The following is a 19,614-nucleotide window of genomic DNA, read 5'->3' on the forward strand; positions in this document are numbered from 1 at the left end:
CGCTTTTCCTAGCCGGCTTTACTGGGGGAAGAACGCCCACCTGAGGGTTTGGGGGCTCCTTGTGAACCTCATTGTGGGGAGGGCTCTGAGGTAAAAGAATGCCTGGTGGGTCCTGAGCATTTGTCAGCACCCCTGCAAGCCTAGGGGTACAGCATTTGCAGAGGCGGGGGTCTTGGCCCCTCACCCCCACGCATGCAGGAGGCACAGAATGAGCATTAGTAAAATATTTCATTCGGTAAGTCTTGTTTTCTGCCTAGAGTCAAGGCCACAGCAGAGGGCTGGGGGCAGTTGCGGGGGGGAGAGGGGTGTGAACCTGCTTCCATGCCAGTTTTCTGATTAGTTCTCCGGCGGGGGTGCAGTGAGGAAGCCGCCCTCTCCCCTGCGGGTGAAAAGAAGGAAGACAGCCCTCTGCCATAGACTGCTGGGTGTAACCGGTGGGTTCGGCTCTACGGCCAACGGGTTGTGTATGTCTGTAGAATTGGGGTGACGCCCATCCGTTTTACCACTTAGGGTAGTGGAATCAAGTGAGCCGATTAGAGGGAGAAGCGTTGCAACTTTCCCCAATCGGTCTGGCGAGCCCCGTCGAATCGCCACCCCTTTGAGGTCAAAGCCCAAGCTCCCCGCTATCCCCAAGAATAGCGCTAATACTAAGCACTTCCCCTGCCCTGGGCGGGAGACAGAAGGGACGCCGCCTCGCCGTGCAGCACCATTGCTGAGGTCCCCGTCACCCCGGGCCTCCCAAGGCCAGCTCCTGCTGAGTCCCTGACGAGGCACGTAGCCAGGCGGGTGCCAGACAGACGCGAGTCTCCGCGACGCTCCGTTTGTCCAGGACTCGCGCGAGGGGATGGAGTTCCCTTCCCAGTCCCGCCCCTGGCCCCAGCCCCAGCCCGGAGAGGCGGGGTCCGGAGTTCCGGACCAAAAGCCGGGGCGGGGCCGAGTCCTGCTCCCCGCCCGGCTTCGCCCCCCAGGCTCGGAGCTGCCCCCCGCGCGCCGCACTAGTCCGTGCCGTCCACCAGCTCGCACAGCATGTTCTCCAGAGCCGTGATGCGCTGCTCCTGGGCCTGCACCTGCTCGCGGAGGGCCTTGATCTCCTCCAGCAGCGTCTCCAGAGTGCGCTGCTGCGGGGGCGCGGAGGACAGACGAGGCTGTGTCAGGAAGGGGCGGGAGGGGAATGGGTAGACTGGGCCGGGGTGGAGCGGAGCCGGATCTTACCGATAAGGGGGCGTCGCTGGCCGACTGGCTGCGGCGGGGGCCGGCTGGAGGGCGCACGTCCAGAATATTGCGCTTGGTGACCCGGAGCTCGCGGTGCTTGGGAGGCACGTAACCGTCCCTCAGCGAGATGAGCACGGGTTCGGCGTCCTGGCCAGATAGCCATTCGTCCGCTTCTAGGGCCGGCTCGGGGCCGGGAGTATCTGGGTATAGGTCGTCCTGGAACAGGTCTGACTGCGGGGGTGGGGGGACAGGAGGACTAGTGTTAGCAGAGGGCCGGGCCTGCTCCGTTCCCTTCCGCCTCGGAGCCCTCTCTGCCCAACCCCTCTCCGCGCCCCCTCACCTTGCGGGGCACAGTCATGACGATCGGCTCACATTTTCTTTCGTGCAACTTGTAGAACCTGTAAGGGAGCGGGGGTCAGCACCCCGGCCGGCTCCCGCCCCCTTTTCTGCCAGGGACCAATGGGTTGGAGACCAACACTTGCTGACCGCCTACCATGCACTGCACTTCAAAACACATTATTGGTCCAGCTGATAAAACATCTCTGATGGGGTGTCTGTCATCATTTTACACATAAGGAAACTGAAGTTTAGAGAATGTTAACGCTGGGGCTGTCACCGAAACAAGCCTGTTTGACACCCTCCACCCCCCCCCCGGCAAAATACCCCCCCTCTTTCCCAAAGATGACACTATTGGAGAAGCCCCTGCGTCTTTCCCGATGGCAAGTGGGGACAGACGTGCAAGCGAGAAGGGTGAAGGCTGCTGACCGGGCGATCTCACACTTGCTGACGTCCAGCCCCCGCTTGGGCATGAAACCCATGCCCCTCTGTGGCTCCTTGCTGCTGAACGTGTTCAGGTAATGCACGAAAGGTGGTTCGTCGGTAATCTCAAAGTACCGAATGCTGCTGTCGCCCTGCAAAACCAATCGGTTCAGAGACGCTCCCAGGCAGGGCCCTCAACATCTCTCTCCAGCGCCTGTACTCCCCTGCCGGCCCCAGGCACCTTGCCGCATAGGTAGACGATGCTGGAGTCGCGATCGTAGAAGGGCAGAAGGACCCCGTTGCTTGTGTCCATCTCCTGCAGTGCCACTGGCTCCTCGAAGTTGTTCTGCCCGAGCACAGGAGGCGTGACCAGCCCTGTCCTGGCCACCGTGCCACTGCTGGATCCCCTGAAGCCCCTTTACACTTCCTACCCGCTCCAAACCCCGTGCTTCCCAAGGCAACTCTGGGGAACCGAGCTGCGGGTCCCGCCCGTGGACACATCACTCACTCCCAGTGCCCCGCACGTATAGCCCCTGCGCCGCCGCATGCAGTCACCGCAAACCACCCCCAGGGACTCGGCATCACCAGGCGGGGGTGCCCGCGTGGGCTCCTTCAGGCGACGCAGCAAAACTGGGCAGAGGGGTGGGTGTGGGGATGGCAGGCGCTGCAAAGGGGGCAGCAGCCTCCAGCCCAGTCCAGGTGGGCATGCCCTGCGGGTGGGGGGCGTCTGGCCCCTCTCCCGTGATGCCAGTCCCCGGGGCACACACCCCAAGCTTCCAGCTGCGTTACCGGGTCCCACAGGCCCAGCTCTCGCTGGCTCATGCGGGTGAAGCCCGTGGTGAAGATATGACCCTGGCGCGTGAAGACCGCCCGCATGGGCCTCATTCCCTCGTGGGCCGCAAACCTCTCCTGGGGGGAGGGGGAGACAGGGAAAGGCGTCACCCGGCTGCCTGCCCTAGGGAGCCTGGAGGGACGAGCAACCAGCTTGCTGACTGGCGGGGGAGAGGCGGGGAGAGGGGCGGGGGGTCGGAGACAAAAGAGGGCCTAACTACTCAGCTTCCTGGGGGGCCCCGGCTGGCCCCCGGCCTGGAGAGCGTCTGGGCCCGGAGAGAGCGGGAGGCGCGCGCCTCTCGGCGGGTCCCGGGCCCTTAAGCGCCCTCAGAGGCTGATCCCCAGAGCAGGCGAAGTCGGCCGGCTGCCCGGGGTCGCAGCGAGGCTTCTCCCAGCCAGGAGCTCCCCGCTCCGCTTCCGCCTTCTCGGGCGCCGGCCACGGCCTAGGAGGGCGCTCTGGGCGGGCCCAGCGAACGAGCGAGCGCGCGCACCCCGCGCGGCCTGGCCTACCGGGTCCCAGAGCGCGAGTTGCCGCTCACTCATCCTGCTGAAGCCGGTGCTGAGCAGCTTCCCGTCCGCAGTGAAGACGGCCCGCAGCGGGCGGGCGCCCTCGTGAGGCCGGGCTCGCTCCTGCTCGCGGGGTTAGTGGGTTAGAGCGCCCGCCGGCCCCCCCCCGCCCGGGCCGCGCCCGCCGCGCGCACTCGGCGCCTACATGCACGTGCCCGCGCCTCCGCGCCCCGCGTCAGAGGGAGGCTGCTGAGGCCGGTGCCGCCGCCCTCCCAGCGCACCGAGCTAGGGCTAACGAGGCGCGAGGCGCGAGGCTTGCCGCCTGTCCCCCTCGCCCAGCGGGTCGACTCGGGCAGAAAGGGGCCTGCCGGAGAGCCCGGGTCGGGCCCCAGACCCTGGAAGATGGCGTTGGGTGCCGGCCGAGAGGAGAGGGGTCCGGGAGGTGTCATGCAGGTTCTGGTGGAAGGACAGAGCTTGCAGCGTCTCCCCTGCTCAATTACAACTCGAAGAGCACGGCTCTGAGCTTCTGAGATGCGGGGAACGGACGGAACAGGAGCGGGGCAGAAGACTGTGGGTTGTGGCCTTAATTCGGGCTGGGAGCCGTGGTTGCAGACACTGGGAGGGGGGATTGCCTCGGGTGGGGGTGGAGGAGCGAGAGCTGGGGCTAGGGACTCGGAGGATTAAGGGTACAGGGGCCTGACGGTTGGTCCCTGGGGTAGGGGCTGGGGAATGGCCAAGCCAAGCACTCACCGCCACCACCTGGCCCTTGCGGGGGTCGATAATGCGCAGGGTCTTGTCCTTGCAGGTGGTGGCTAGCAGGCTGCCGTTGCTGTTCCAGCACACGCTGTGGATGACGTCTGGGTGCACGTCGTCTAGACTCAGGAGCACCTCCCCAGTGCCCACGTTCCAGATGATGATCACATTGTCACCACCTGCCCAGAGCAGCCAGTCACCGTCACTTGGGTCCTGCCTTTGCCAGCCCCCCACCCCATCTACAGTAGGGACCCCTCCCTAGGCCCCCAGACCTGCACTGAGCAGGACATTCCGGGCAGTGGGGTGCCAGGAGAGGATGCCCACACGTTTGGAGTGGCCCTCAAGTGTAATGATGGGTTCCGTAATGTTGCGCATAGGGGTATAGTCTGGAATCTGCCATACCTGGGAGGGAGGCAAAGGCATAGGGTGATTGGGATGAGGAGTCGGCTTCCTCCCTCTACTCCTCCCCAACTTTGCCCTCCCCCCACCCCCCACCTCCACCCCTACTGGCTCTCTTGAGTGGTAAGGGTCAAATGCAGGGCAAGATGTAATGATGCCTGCCCAGGACAGAAGCAGCTGGGAGCCAGGAGGGGGCACTGTCAGCTCTCCAGGGACCTCTCTATACACCCCAGCCCGGAGACTTCAGAGCACTGCCCCTTGCTCTTCAGGCCTCAAGTTGGCCATGGCTATAATTAGTCCTAAGAAGTGCATCCTGGGAGGGGGTGGGCATGTGGCTAAATATAGCCGGGGAGCTGGGCTGGGCAGGGCAGGGCCCTCTTTTACCACCTTCCCTAGCGCAGGTGAGGCAGCCCCCCCCAACTTCCCCTGCCCCGCTGCCCCACAGCATCCACCTGGTTCCTACCATGACCGTGGTGTCGTCTGAGGCACTGGCAATGACGTTGTCATTGTGTGGGCACCAGTCGATGTCCAGCACAGGAGCAGTGTGCCCAGTGACCAGTGGGTAGTTCTTATCCACTCGTCCTGTCTGGAGGGGTCAGAGAGGGAGCTCTGGGGTCACTTTCCTGTGTGCTTTTTGGGGGTGGGCCGTGGACCCGTTTACATCTCAATACTCTATCACCTGTTTTCTCTTTTTAAACCCCTTTCTGCACCTCCAACCCCATCCAACTATTCCTGTACTCCACTGGAGGCGGACGGAGGTGAAGCCATTTCATATCAGGGAATCAGACACAGAGAGGTAGTGACATAGCCAAGGACACACAGCAAGATAGCGGTGGAGCCAAGACCTGGACTCTCAGCCCAGCGCTCTTGCAAAAACACCTGCTTGGAGGGGTTGTTGTTGGTCCTGTCCCCCCAGCTAGAATGTCTGTAGGAAGCCGCTGGTAGAAGAGGTCAAGGTGAGATGACATGCAATGCAGAGGCCAACAGCCCTTTCCTAGCCACCCTTGGTAGATCACCCCCCTTGTCACTGGCTTGACCTTGGAGCCACCAGCGGCAGACTCTCCTGGTGCCTGCTGTCCCCCAACCTGAGCTGGGCCTCATCTACTTTTGGTCTTTATGGGCTTTTTATGGGGGCTCTGAGACCTTTGCAGGGGCTGGCATCAGCCTAGACTGGGCAGTAGGGGAGAGGGGTGGCCGTGTGGCACTGGAATGGCAGTACTGGGTGAAGGAGGTGGCTCCGGCTGAAATCTGAGCCCCGGGGATGGTGTCCTTGGATGATGTCTGCATTGTCCCGGAATGAGTCACTGGCTATTGTCAGGCCTCTTCCTGACCCTGCCACCTGTGGGGTCTCCCTTAACAAGGTGTAGGGGCCAGATCAAGGTCATGACTTGGGGTGGCCATCCTGGGGGTGGAGATTTCCAAGGGGCTTGAGGTTACTCAGCAAAGGGGGTGGTAATTGCCTGCCCCCATCCCTGGGGTAGGGAGGGCTCTGGCCTTATGTGTGATGTCCCCCTGCCCTTTGTTCTCATTCTAGCTCCTGTAAGAACCATAGTGGGGAGGTGACCAGGACTCTGGAAAGAGCTTGACTCTGTCCTCAGTGTGCTGCTCTGGGGTGTGATTTAATCAAATGGTCACTGTGCACTGGGGGAGAAAGATCATGAGGGGTGTGGCATTAAGAGAGCTAGGAACAGAATCTGAGTCAGGCCCTGGCTCCACTGCTTCCCAACTATCTCCATAACATCCTTCTGGTCCCTGCTGGAGACAGGGTGCTGCTTGGAGGAGGGGACGGGCTATGTGTGGGTGCAGATCTCTGTGCTGCTGCTGTTCTGGACAGGGTGAGGGAGCCTCGAGTTGGTCCCCAAGGGCTTGGGGAACAGGGAGCAGCCAGTGAACAGAAACTGCCCTCCTGACTGAAGGAGGGGACCCCAGGGGCCACAGCCAGTGTCTTCCCACCTGCTTTCTTCCCCTCATCCCTCACCTTGGCCAGAGGCAGGACAATGAAGGCACCTCCACCTCCAGCCTCCACGATAATGGCCAGGAATTTGGGGTTGACGGCACAGAAGGAGCTGTCCCATGTGACCTTGGACACACGGATGTCCTCGTAGGACTGGTCAGCCTTTGCCGCCTGCCCAAACACATGGCGGAACTTGCTCTGCCGGACCACACGCCGGCTCATGGCTGTGGGTAGAAATGGAGGATCTCAGGGCCAGGGAACGCCTTTGGTCCTTAGTCCTGTGAGCTGTGGGAGGGAGGAAGAGCAGGGAGGGGGCGGCAAGTGAGATGGGTTATCTGGCTACGAGTCAGGTCCTAGAACATGGAGCTTTCTTCCAGGTCTTTGCCACCTATAAAGTGCTGCTTAATTCAAGGGGTTAGGATTTGGGGCCTGATTTCTCCTTTGAGACCCAGGCAGGGGACAGTGGACTTTGGGCCTGAAAGCTTCCTGGAAGTTGAAGTGGTTCTGGGAGGAGCCTCCATGCCAGACAGCCCTCCTGCTGCCAGCCTTGGATGAGCATCTCTTCAGGAAACGGTTTATCTCCCGGCGGCACCTTGTCCAGAATCAGAGGCCTCCTGGGATCTTGGCTCAAGGCCGGCTATGGGGCTAAGACTGCAGCCCCCCAAGATCCTGAACTCTGCATCTCTAACATAGTTCGGACAGATGGACTTTTGTCTTTTTTCTAAAATTTTGCCAAGGGGGAATTCTTCCTGACAGCTAACCCCAGTCTTTCCTGCTACTGTTTTCATCAATTTCCTCCCATCCTGTTGGGGGACACAGTGTAAGGTGGATCTCTCCTTTTTCCACTCCTCTCTTCGCTGGCTTCTCCAAGAGGTCCTAACCGTGGTCTGGCTTTTGCCTACCATACTTCCGCCCCGCTTCTCCTTTGGGTCCTCTCTCTTGCTGAACTCTCCTCGGGTGGAGTCCTCAACCTCCGTGCCAGTGCCAGATTTGCAGGAGTGGGGAGGGTGAAGTGCCTTTTCTTAGCCAGGGTCTGTGCTATGCTCTTCCCCAAGGGACTCACCGAGCTTTTCCAAAGCCCCATCCGCTGACTCCTGCCCCTCCCCAGCTCCGGGCATCCCTGTGCCCTTCACGCCGCTTCTGCGGCCCCAGGCCTGAGGCCCGGGCCTCCCCGCACCCTCCTCCGGCCTCCTGCCCCGACTCTGCGTTCGTAGGAGGCGAGGTGTCGGTGCCGTGCAGGCGCGCTGGCCGCTGTCCGGCCAAATATAGACACCAAGCCAGCCCCGCCCGGGACCGAATTTGGCGGCGCGGGGGAGGGGGTGCAGATCTCTGCCCCCTCTAGTGACCCCGCCCGCTGCGGTGGCTGCGGTGGCGGCGTGGGATGGGGGGGTACCTGGTCCTGAGTGGGCCGAGGGGCGCTCACGCTGCGACTCCTCTGCAGAGGGGGCTAGGGGTGCGCTGGGGGCCGAGGGAGTCAGGGTGCCGGAACTGCCTCTCCGGGTGTCCGCGGCGTCTGGGGCCCGGGTGTTCCTCTGCGCGTCGGGCCGCTGCTTGCGGCTCTCCGGGGCCCGGCGTCGCTGCAGTCCCAGCTGCCGCTGCCATCAACCTGCGGAGGCGGGGCCTATGGCGGGGGCGGGGCCGCAACTGCCCCGCCCCTCCAGCGGCGGGAAAGTCGAGCGCCGCGGACTCCGCGTCGCCAGCCTGCAGGGCTCAGAGAACTGTCAAAAGTAATTGAGTGTGTACCCGCCCTCCGTGCCTCCCGGGTGGGCTGGGCAGACCCAGGTTCCCAGACGGGGCTGGGCGCGGGCCGGGAGAGCCGGCAGCCGCGCAAGATCAGGTGCCTTCGCGCCACATTCCTGCTGCAATCGCACTCCCAATTTAGCCTGTCCCGGCTGGCGGGCCCCGGCTGTGGCTGTGGGACTGCACGTCCAGACCCTCCTGGGGAGAGGTCCCTGAAGATGCTTTGAGGGAGTCTTCCCAGCCCTTGGATGAGGGCCTGGGCTCGCCCAACGCAGCTCGAGGGTACCCGACAAGGGCTGTGAATGTCACTGTTATTGTTATTAATAGCTCTACGACCACTTGAGAACCTAAAACGGCACTTGTAACTAGGCGTTTCACCCGGTAGAGCGGATTCCATGGAGCAGGGCAGAAAGTAGCCTAAAGACTCGGTGGGGAAGTGAATCCACCCTGACCCCGTGGGAACACGAGGTTCAAGGAGAAGCTGCCGCCACAGGCCTTTGGCAATCAAATTTTATTTTTTAAATTTATTTTTAAAAAAGTATTTATTTGAGAGAGAACGCAAGCATGGGGCAGGAAGAGACAGAGAGGGAGAGGGACAAGCCGACTCCCCGTCGAGAGCGGTTGCAGGGCTCCATCCCAGGACCCGGAGATCATGACCTGAGCTGAAGTCAGATGCTTAACCAACTGAGCCATCCAGGTGCCCCAGCAATCAAATTTTAGATGCCCAGCCTAACTCCTAATTCTTCTGGGACTTGCTTAATGGTGCTCAACTGTGTTCCAGGGAAGTTCCAGCACCTCCCCCCCCCCCAAACACGGATCTGAGTATTGATCAAGGTTAAGGAGGAAATAAAAACAAACGCGATCAAAATACAGCCCGTGAAGAACAACTAGTCCCTGAAGCTGTTGGACATCCAGCTCCCACCCACTGCCTGGATTTCTTGCTTTGGATCATAAGGCCCTGGAGGCAGCATGAAGCCAGCTATTACCTCCTATTCTTCAGGGAACACCTGGGAATCGATGGAACAGCCTTCCGGAGGGCAGAGATTAGCACTGGGAGTACAGAGGAGGGAAGGTGGTGGGGAACCCCAAAGGCCCACCCAAGGCTCCTTCTCAGGAAGAGTCCAAGTATCCATTGGCTTGTGGGAGAACAGAATCAGAAACTTGTAGGTGCTCCGGAAATACTTCATGGCAAGGAGAGCCATAAGGGTAGATGAGTCTTCCTTTTACCTAAAGATTCCAGGCACATGATTAGGAGGGAAAGACCTGGGTGACTCAGTTGCTCCTTAATAACAATAGGTCACAGTTATTGTGTGCCAGACACCGTTCTAAGGGCTTTAGATATTAATTCCATGCTGAAACAGCCTTCTGTGATAGCTACTCTTATTATTCCTATTTTATAGGTGAGGAGACTAAGGTACAAAGAGATTAAGTAGCTTACCCATCACTCAACTGGTAGTTGGTGGAGCTGAGACTTTTATCCAGTGGTCTGACATCTGGGTCCATGCTTTTCGGGACCATGCATTTCTGCTTCCTCTTGAAGGATAGTGCCACCTTATCTCATAAATGCTGATACTAGAGTTACTTCTTGCGGCACAAAGAAAAGGATGCTTGGATTAATTAGAAAATTGGAGTTCCAGCCCTGGCTCAATCACCCCAGTTTTGCAGTTCTCAGAGCTGTACAATGAAGAAGGCTGGGTCAGGTTCTTTCCAACCCTGCACCACCAGGCCACCTCCTACCTTGAAATGACCTTTTCTTTCCCCTTTCCTTTCCTCCTCTTTAAAGAGCACTCCGTTCTAGAGGCAAGATTCTGAGACTAGGAAGTGGAATCCTCTAATCCACCCCGCCTTCAGTTCTATCACCTGAAAAGAGGGGTGCTCTCCAGGTACAGGAGCAGGGACTCGCAGGTATCACTTGGACCAGGCGTGCCTCAGCCCTGCCCTCTGGGCTTTCTTCTGGCTGCCAAAGCTTGGCAGAGAGTGGGCGGGCAGAGGCAAGGCATAAAGAACTAATCAGGGGAAGAAGCCACTTGGGCTTGGTGCTTTCCTCTGTGGTTAACCATTTGAACTATTAGCTGGGCTCTAAACTACAATCTGTAGAAGACAGGCATGGATTTCATCTTTCATAAAGTCATTTTCTGGAAGAGGTGGTCTGGCAACTTAGACATGATTTGCTTTGGCTATAAAGACTGAGCTTATCTAGACAGGTCAGTGACTCCAGGCACCCCTAGAAAACTTTGTGGAATGACCTTGCTTTCACCGTCACGCACTCTGGCACTCTGGCTAGAGACCAGTGATGTGCCCCTCCTACTTGGTTTGGACAATTCAGAATGCCGACTTTAGTTCAAGGCAGTATTATTTTCTCTAGTAACGTCAGTACGTTTGTCAGCTCTTGGAAACTGAGGTTTCCCTAGATAATAGTGATGCCTTGTATGAATGGTACCGCTACATAGCTCGTGATGTGTCTGTGGAGGAGTGGGAGAAGTGGAGAACCGCTCCCTCCCACACCCGGCCTGTTTTGGAGAACTGCCTGTTGACCCATCTCCCTTCTTCCATCATTATCCAGTTCTTCTCTTCTAATGGCAGGAGAGGGTGAAAAGCTTTTACTTCTTTAGAAAGTCATGCCCCATTTCTAGAAATCACTCTGTGAGCTGAGGTGGCTTGTGCTGAAAGTCTGTGAGCTCTATCTCACTAATGTCCAGAGAGGTCAGCCACCCAAGAAATCTAGTCCCTGCCGGGGCGGGTCACAGCAGCTGTCCCAGAGCAGTCACTGTGTACTGCAAGTGGCAGAGGAATTTTGGTCCCTTTGCTTATTCATTCTCCTAACATTCAGGTGGTGGCTTTGGCAAGAGCCTCTTTGACCAGGCAAGTTCCCAGCTTGGTCACTTGATTGGAGCCACAAAGTCTGAAATAATCTTTGGTGATTCTATTTCCCATCCAGTCTTTATTTTTTGGGAGGTAGAAAGCTATATCTCCCCCCCCCACCCAGCTCAGCTCTTAAGGATGTGCGTGATGGAGATCAAGGAGAACTGCTCCATGTTCCCCGCTGCTCACCAGTGATCTCTTCCAATCCCTCCACCTTCTCTAGCACCGCCTCCCCCCCCCCTTTTTGGACTTGATCAAATACACGTTTCATCTTCAAAATAAAAATTTATTTAATCTGTAACAAGAACATTGAATCTGCACATTTTCGCACAAGTTCACATTTAAAAACAGCAGAGCACATCAGTAATAAAAAAAATCTATGATACAAGTGGAACATCCCAACCACCAGGAAGATTAAGGAAGGAGATGAGACCACTCTTTATATTCTGCTTCAAATGCCTCAAAAAGGTCCCAGAGATTCCAGGGAGCACCTGCTTTATTTAATAAAATGTGAGCATAAAAGTTTGGACTGGCCTGGGGCAAAGGTAACAGTCAGTGGGAGAGTCTTTTGGACTTGTTTTCTACATTTAGAACAAGTCCTACAAAATAAAGTAGAAAGAAAAAAAAGGCACCTTAAGCTATGCCAGGCAACCCCCCCTAAAAAAAAAATCCCCCCCAAAACCAAACAATTCCCTGTGGGCCTGTTGACTGAGAATCATTTCAGGGCCAGTTACCCAGTTTCCAGATTGGGTCATCAGCTTGAATTAAGCCCTGGGTATTAGTTCTGCATGTGCACAGAGGATACTACCACCAGTGTCGCTGTGAGGACCCAGATGGCAGCACTAGTCATATACCCTTTGAGGCATCTTCAAGCCAATGAGGGATGATTCCAGTTTAGAAGTCCTGTCCTAGATCTCCGGGGCACTGAGAAAATGAGGCTGGTTTTCTCTTCATAGCAGGAGCCAGGCCCAGTCAGCCTCCACTTCCAGGCTGGAAAAGTACACAAGCACCTTGCAATAGCTCTCCATGGCAGCAAGGGACCCCAAAGCCCTGGGACAGGGGTTAGGAGTGTGCAGCTTCCCGCTTTGGTGGCAGGTTTTTTCCTAACATGGGTGTCAGATGAGTTGAGGCAGCAAATACATTTATGCCTAATACATGCCTTGATCTTTTAGTTTGGAAGGGAAAACAAAGTCCAAGATACCTTCAAGTTGGATTGGTGCTGAAAGAGCTAACATTTCATCTACCATCAAAAAGCAAAACAAACTTAGACAAAAATGACACTAGCCATTCACCATTATAACCATCACTGTAAGACACACCATCACTGACTGAGGAAAGGGCTATTTCCACACAGAGTGTTGAGCGGGAGTGCAGCGCACAGGTGGAAGTCAGCTCCGGTCCTCCCCAGTTCCCCGTGAGTAAGGCCTGACCACCATGGCCTTGCTCTGCGTGAGGACTCACAGGACAGCCGGGGCTGGGCGCCTGGAGGAGGGGACTGAGTGGCTGTCAAGAGGATGCATATTTTAATTATCACAATGTAAACAAAGTATCCACAAGTAGTTGTCAAAGAGAGCCAAAGAATGGCTTTAAAAATTTTTAAATGCCCTTAAAAGTGACCCTCTTTGCATGATGCTTTCTTTCTTAAAAGAAAACTCCCACAAAAACATCTCTACCAAACATGCCTAGATCACTTTAGAACTGAAATCCTCAGATGGAACAGGTGAAGATTTTTGTGAGCTGCGATGTTTGAGAAACTTCAGGTCTATCCAAAAGTATCTGTCTGGGGCCCTTGAGCAAGACGGCTGTCCTTGGGGCTCTAGTGGTTCCCCAAATGAGGACGAGTTGGGATAAACATACAGAACCAGGAAAATGCTAGATAAAGAGCCGGGGGTGCTAAGAATGATCCCAAACATTAAGACTCTAAAAGGCAACCAAAATGAGGAGAGATGACTGTTATAACCGCACAGTACTACGGGTCTACTATCGTATATGCCCCCCTAAGTGTTTCTAAAATCAAGGAAAGGTTGAAGTTTCTCTCCTTCCTACTGACCAGGTAACCCTCCAGATTACAGCTCAAAAGGTGCGTGCTCCTGGGGCTTCTACCCCATGCACCAAAATGTTACTTTTCAAAATATTTTTGCACATGCGCACACACGCGCACACACACACACACACACACACACACTCGCTCTTTCTCTCTCTCTCTCTCTCTCTCTCCCCTCCAGAGTAACTGAGAGTCAGACTATGGTGATTTTCAAAATAAAGAGAGGCACTGAGCAAGATGTTAAGACTTTTCCTACTCATCTCTGCCAACGTACCAGACCTGCTGTTCCGGGTCTGAGTTTTCCATGAACAGAAAAGGGAAACAGGCCATCCGAGATTATCAAAAAGTCTGAGGACAACAAAGTCTGAGGAGTTCTTGATGGCTCATCATGTACTTCCCCTGGACATCGCTCAGCTATGCAAATAACACAAGAACACTCAGTTGTGGGGGTCTGAGAGGGCTGGCACAACCCCGTGGCAGGAATTACAAGACCCCGAACGGAGGATGTTCACTGAGGCAGGTAAATTAAATGATAACCAAGAATGTAATTTAAAAAAGGGAAGGCAGAGCAAGACTATTTCTTTTTCCTTTAAAAAAAAAGTTTTCTTCACAGCATTAGAGGAATCTCCTCCCCATCTCCGTTGCTACTTAATGCAGGGATAGTGAGCATTAGCCACAGCTGCAGGGAGAAGAGAGAACAGTGCCATACTGTCGATGCTGCTTGTCCTTCTTAATGTGAGGGATGCCACCATTTCAAAGGGTTAATGAGGGGACACCATTCTCTTCACCTCCTGCAAATCCTTCTCTCCCCACCCTGCCACAACTTCCTGTCCTTTCCCTATCATATGGGTGGTGGCGGAACGACCTCGGCAAGACAGGGCGGCTGAGATGGACGAGCCCTGGAAATTCTTAACCCTGTCCTGCAAGCCTCCTCACGCTGGTACACACCACCTAACAAAAACACTTGACAACACGTTCAACACCCGGGAGCCACAGAGCCGTGTGGAGGACACATCTGAACATTTAAAGAAACTGTTCCAGGACAGCACAGGGACATATAATTACTACATCACAGAGCCACTTAGAGCAGGAGGTTTCTGTCCAGTCCACCTCCTGGCAGCGATCTGAGACCCAATCACAGCGGCCACACAGCAACTGGACTCACAGCTCCCCTGGAGCACCTATGAATGGCCTCGGTCCACCTTTTCTCTCTCCTGGGGTCACCCCACCATCTGCCCCCACCCAACGCTGGCCTCTGACATCCCCTCGACAGTCTGGGCTTCTGTCTTTTCCTCTCAGTGCTGTGATGAGCCAAAAAGCAAAGCCCAGGTCTGCACTTGGTCAATGTCTCAGCAATGTGGGCATCAACCAAAGCAAACAGGAAGCGCATCTGCAAACCTCTTCAGTTTTGATGAGCCGCAGAAGGTGTTTCATTCCAGGCTAAATGTTTTCTGTAAGCAGCCAAATAGGCTTGTTTATGGCAAATGCTCCCGGGTTAAGGATCTCCACAATAGCAGCAAAGCAGCAGCACCCTAAATGGAGTCATAGTGGGTGCCCCCTTGGCCGGGGCCTCCCCACACCCTTTCAGCCCAATCCATTAGAAGCTTGCACCCTGGGCGGCAGTAAAGCTCACATACACTCCCTGGCGGTGGCTCAGCTCCTGGCAAACAACACGCTCTGGGATTTCAGTCTCAAAGAGAAATCGGCTTTCAGTCAAACTGGGATCTAATGGGAGCCTTCAGGGGTTTCTCTGAGGAGGAAGTTACTAACACATAATTTGGCAGGAGCTGGCAATCAGAAGTCTCCATTTAAACAATTAAAACCACCATCAATATACTCCACAGATTCCTACCAACACCCATCAGTTTTGTTTCTGTGGCGTCTGTGTGTTTTCTCCAGTTGCAGCTTTACTCCTTCTTAAAAAGATTAAATAAAAAAGATCCTACGACATCAACAAAACACTGTAAGAAAGTGACATTATGTACATAAATACTGTGTATAAACTAGAGAAGTGACAAATCTTCCAGGAAAAGAAAAAAAAAACATGTCAAGTGTTAACAGTGATAACATCGATAAGAAAACTCTGCGTTCAATGGAGGTTATACGTAGGTCATGTAACAATTCAAATATCACCTATGAAATTTTAATAAAAGGGCAGCACTGGGAGAAACAGCATGAGGGAGGAAAGTAAATTGGAAAAAAATATGGCCATTAAACTCAGAAGGCCCACAGAATTATTCAAGTAATGGAAGTGTTAAAACCCTACGTACGGCTTCATTTTACAAGAACACACTGACTTTCAATTGCTGTTTTTCAAACGTGTCCCTACTCTGCTTAGTTGAAAGGATGCTGCGGAGCACACTGCCCGGCAGGCAGGGCCAGGCGACCGCCTATGCGGAGCCCGCTGACCCGGAAGAGACCGGGTCATTGCAGCCGCCGCCGCCTCCGATGCGTTCCTCTACACAGGATCCCTCAGATTCCATTTGGGGTCCACTTTTAATTGAAAAATTATGTGCCTGGGGGGAAAAATATTTGCTTGGTAAGTTTACAAAGCCAGCCATTATCATGCCTTTCGGTAATGATATATTCAGGAATCCAGAAGAAGTGGCTTCTGGAAGACCCCCCCCCCCTTGAAAGCAAAGCAGAACTGCCCACTTGGGGAACTCGCAGTGGGCTGGGGCCCGAGGCTGAGAACACGCAATCCCATGCATCAGGTCTGAAGCCCAAACCATCATCACACAGGCCCAGGGGAGCGCTTCCGATCTCTAGCTTCACCCCCACCCTCCCCATCTGCTTCCTTCCTCAAGCAAGCACGCTTTTTCTCAGAGGGCAAAACGAGGAGCAGGTGGGAGCTGATTGAAAAACAGCAATTTGCCTTTGATAAAGGTGCTCTTTGAAAATGATTATTTTTTGAGGTTTGAATTTTCTAAAAATAAAAAATGCTAAAATGGTCTTGCTGGCCAAGTCAATCCCTCTCTCTCTCACACACATACACAGAGAAAAACAAAACAAAACAAAACCCAAACCCTGCATGCGCCAGGAACAGTAAAATGACCAAAATATTATAAAATTAACCCATAAAGTGCATGTTCCTTACATATTACACCCGCCCCCTTTTACAAACATTTCTTTTAGAAAGTCACATGTGTGGGCTCAGAATCACATGGTATTATAGAAGGGGTTGGTTGTCCGTTTTTTATCATTTGCTTTTTTCAGTCTCCTAAGGGGGTGAGTTCTGCCGTGCTGCTGACGGGGCGCCACAGCCAGCCCTGGAGCTGGGCCTGCACACTGCGCTCCCTGGGGTTGTAGCAAAGGAAGGCCTCCTTCAGAACTAGTCAATTCGGGTCCTGCCCTGGGGAGCAAACACTGCGGACTGTGACCAAATTCTTTGGCATACTGTACGATGGGCTTCTCCACTGGCTTGCTCTGCGCGATACACTCTGTTGTTTTCAGTTGCTCTATAAAATACTTGGTGGGCTCTAGGTTCTGGGGGGCATCTGGGTTTTCTGAGGGCTCCTGGGCCTCCATGGCATGCATGCCTGAGTCCGTTCTGATGAAGGGCTGAAGCAGTTTGAGATGAGGGGGATCAGAGGAGACAGGCTCTCTCTCCGATAAACAGTCTTTACAGAGGTCCAAGTAACCTAACTTGGCGAGGGAAGCTGAATGCCTCATTTGGGATGGTTTGGTGAGCCCTCCCTGGCAAATCGCTCGGGACTCGATTTCTTTAGTGCGCTCCTTCACCACACTGGGGCTATGGCTGAGACCCTTTATACTGTCACTACCAGAGCTATGTGGAAGTTGACATGCTACAGGTAATGGGTCCAGTTTTTCTTGTAACTCCCCAATATTGTCACCGAGTTGGCTTAGGTCTTCACTAGTTAACTGGGAGTCCTTGTATGGCACTTCATTGCCGCTGGAAAGGGGGCCCTCACGACCTCCTTCCCAGCTGCCCTGCTCTGAGGACGGCTTGTTGTCTGCGGTGCTGCTTTGCTCTGTGACGCCTTCCAGGTGAACTACGGTCTGGGGATGTGCGCAATCCAAGTTGGCAGATGGTACATGGGTTGTGTGACTGACAAAAGGCGCTCCTGTCTCCAGGGCTGTCGACAGGCTGTCGTCCCAGGCTTCAGGGCTGCTCAGGGTGGAGGTCAGGTCGGTGGGACTGTCGTGCTCAGGCGGGGAAGAACGAGGCAGAGGTAGCACGTTGGGGTGCAGAGGAGCCTGGGTGGGGCCCAGAGTCCTGTTCAGATTTTCATCCAGTGCACAGAGGACAGTGATGGAGTCCTCCACTTTCACTTTTCTTAGTCCTTGCTCCCCAATCTTTTTGCTGGTGGCTCTTTCACCCCCTGGCCCAGGGTGATCAGGGGTTGTAACTGTGTGGGTATACTCAATGATTTCTACCTTCTTCGGAAGGGAAAGAGCGACTGCCTGTGTCTCAGATCCCTGGCATGAAACCACAGTCCTCTGCTCCTTCAGAACTCCTTCCTGCTTTGTTCTAGTATCTGACCCTGGGTGCTCTTGAGACTCCAGCAGCTCACGTGCTGGAACAATGGCATCTTGCTCAGAATGGAGTAGTGAGCCAGCTTCAGACCCACTGCACTTCCCTTTGCTCTTATTAATCTCTGGTTCCTTGGGGACAAAAGAATGTTCAAGGGTAGCTTCATCACTCTTCCCTTTTGGTGCTAGGTCTGCCACAGAAGAATCATTCTTGGAATTCTTACGAACGGACAATGAGGTACAACCAGGGGCAGCACCATGGTGCTCTTGCTCCTGTCGCAAGCGCTCTTCAAACTCCAAGGTGGCTCGCCTCACGGACCCAGGGCACCACTTGGCACCTGGGTGCATTCCTGGGCCCCAGAGCTCTTGTTCCTCCTCAGCTGGTTCCTCTTCTTCCAACTCTGTGGTGGATGAGTGTGTAGTTAGGCAGCCTTCTAGGTCCCACTTCCCTGAGTCTTTGGCTAGTTCAGGCTGGGCTGTGTAGGAACCCTCGTTCTGCTCCAGATTTCCAGGTTTGTTCTCCAGGGCCTGGGCCCTCTCAAGGGGTAGCTCATGGATGGTGTGCTTCTTTGGTGTATGGCATGGGTTCGATAGGACGTCTCCTTTCAGTTGAATCTGTCCGACTCCTTGACTGATGGATTCAATCTCAGTAACGATTTCTTTGACTGAAACTGCATTTTCTGAGTGAGACTGCACGAAGATGTCTGGGCTGACCAGTTCTGAGATTGCCTAGGGAGAAAATAGTGAGATGGTTATGGCAAACCACAGTCTAATTAAAAATGCCAGATGTTTTGCTTACTAATCTTCTAATCCGGGAGAACCTTTCGGCAATGAGGACACAAATCATGGAGTGCCTGGGACTGTCCTCTGCATGGGACTGTCCTTTGGCCATCTGTTTTGTCATACAAGGAGAAAAAAAAAAACAGATTCATCAAAGGAAGAGATACAAAATTTGTTACAGCTTATATCATTGTCTACTAAACTTTTGTTGTGTTTACTCAAACAGAATTCTAACCCAGTATCTTGCTCCAAAAATGAATAGCGGATAGCCTTGGAGGAGGTGCCTATAATCCTTTCATTTTTTTTGAAGATTTTATTTGAGAGAGAGAGCACGAGCGAGCACAGGAGCAGGGGGAGGGGGAGGGGCAAAGGGAGAAGCAGACTTCTAGCTGAGCAGGGAGCCTGATGCGGGGCTTGATCCCAGGACCCTGAGGTCATGCCCTGAGCCAAAGGCAGACACTTAACCGACTGACCCACCCAGGTGCCCCAATCCTTACTTTCCTAAGACCACCAGCCTTCAGGATTTAGGCCATACTGGGGTAGATGAGATTTTTCTTCTCTGGCCTATCAACTTCCAGTTTGATTCTAACCTAGTTCAAGGGGAAGAGTTCCATTCAAGGCTCCGTGGCCACCTTATCTATGCCCAGTGTTAGGGCAAGATGAATGAGGTTATCATCTGATGTCTGATTTGGAGACTCACTACTCTCTTCTCTCCTCTGTCTGCCAACTTTCATCCTTACCCTCCCACTCTTGGCATCTCTTGGCAGTAGCATTCCAGCATGTGAGGGCACTCTGTACCTGATCACACAATTTCCAAGTTTCACATGGCTCCTTCTGGGAAAGGTTTACTTGGCTTACGGAGCCACATGCCTAAGCAAACTTAGAAACTGCGACTTTCTGACATATTACTGTTCTACCAGTTACAAATTCCTAGATGGATTTACAACGAGGCAAAAGAAAATTAGCCAATATAAAATCAAGTCCTATTGTTAAAAAAAAAAAGATAAGGATTTCAAAATCTGAAAATGGCTGTTGCACATCTCTTAAAGTGGCATTGTGATAACCATCAATCTACTTTAATATTTTATTTTTTATTTATATTTTATTTATTTTGAGAGAGAGAGAGAGCACGAGCAGAGGGGAGGGGCAGAGGAAGACGGAGAAGCAAAATCCCCGATGAGCAGGGAGCCCGATGAGGGACTTGATCCCAGGACCCTGGGATTATGACCTGAGTGGAAGGCAGACACTTAATGCACTGAGTCACCCAGGTTTCCCTACT

At 54.2% G+C, this 19,614-nt stretch overlaps 2 protein-coding genes across 8 annotated transcripts in view; both read right to left on the reverse strand.

Moving 5' to 3' along the window:
• Window positions 1–2: 2 nt before the first annotated feature.
• On the reverse strand, window positions 3–8,026 carry CORO6 (coronin 6). 4 transcript variants are annotated; one of them, XM_026517766.4, is made up of 11 exons: window positions 7,809–8,026; window positions 6,440–6,700; window positions 4,925–5,047; window positions 4,335–4,464; window positions 4,060–4,241; window positions 2,761–2,880; window positions 2,213–2,317; window positions 1,978–2,123; window positions 1,553–1,610; window positions 1,213–1,443; window positions 3–1,118 (listed from the first exon to the last, which is right to left on the reverse strand). In XM_026517766.4, the coding sequence occupies exons 2-11, from the start codon at window positions 6,635–6,637 to the stop codon at window positions 996–998; spliced, it is 1,416 nt and encodes a 471-aa protein (XP_026373551.1). In that variant the 5' UTR covers window positions 6,638–6,700; window positions 7,809–8,026; the 3' UTR covers window positions 3–995. The 4 variants fall into 4 exon arrangements, with proteins under 4 accessions (XP_026373551.1, XP_044246668.1, XP_044246667.1 ...); XM_044390733.3 differs by having other exon boundaries at window positions 6,440–6,639; window positions 7,809–8,023; XM_044390732.3 differs by lacking the exon at window positions 7,809–8,026 and adding an exon at window positions 7,479–7,550.
• A 3,256-nt stretch (window positions 8,027–11,282) lies between these two features.
• The window catches only part of SSH2 (slingshot protein phosphatase 2), a 241,197-nt gene continuing 232,865 nt past the window's right edge, over window positions 11,283–19,614 (reverse strand). For all 4 annotated transcript variants that reach the window (XM_026517772.4, XM_026517768.4, XM_026517771.4 and 1 more), the window contains one exon: window positions 11,283–18,284. In XM_026517772.4, coding sequence (XP_026373557.1) covers window positions 16,221–18,284 — 2,064 coding nt within the window. In that variant the 3' untranslated portion in view covers window positions 11,283–16,220. The remainder of the gene's footprint in view (window positions 18,285–19,614) is intronic.

This window comes from Ursus arctos, unplaced genomic scaffold (genome assembly GCF_023065955.2).
Source record: "Ursus arctos isolate Adak ecotype North America unplaced genomic scaffold, UrsArc2.0 scaffold_24, whole genome shotgun sequence".
Taxonomy (NCBI): domain Eukaryota; kingdom Metazoa; phylum Chordata; class Mammalia; order Carnivora; family Ursidae; genus Ursus; species Ursus arctos.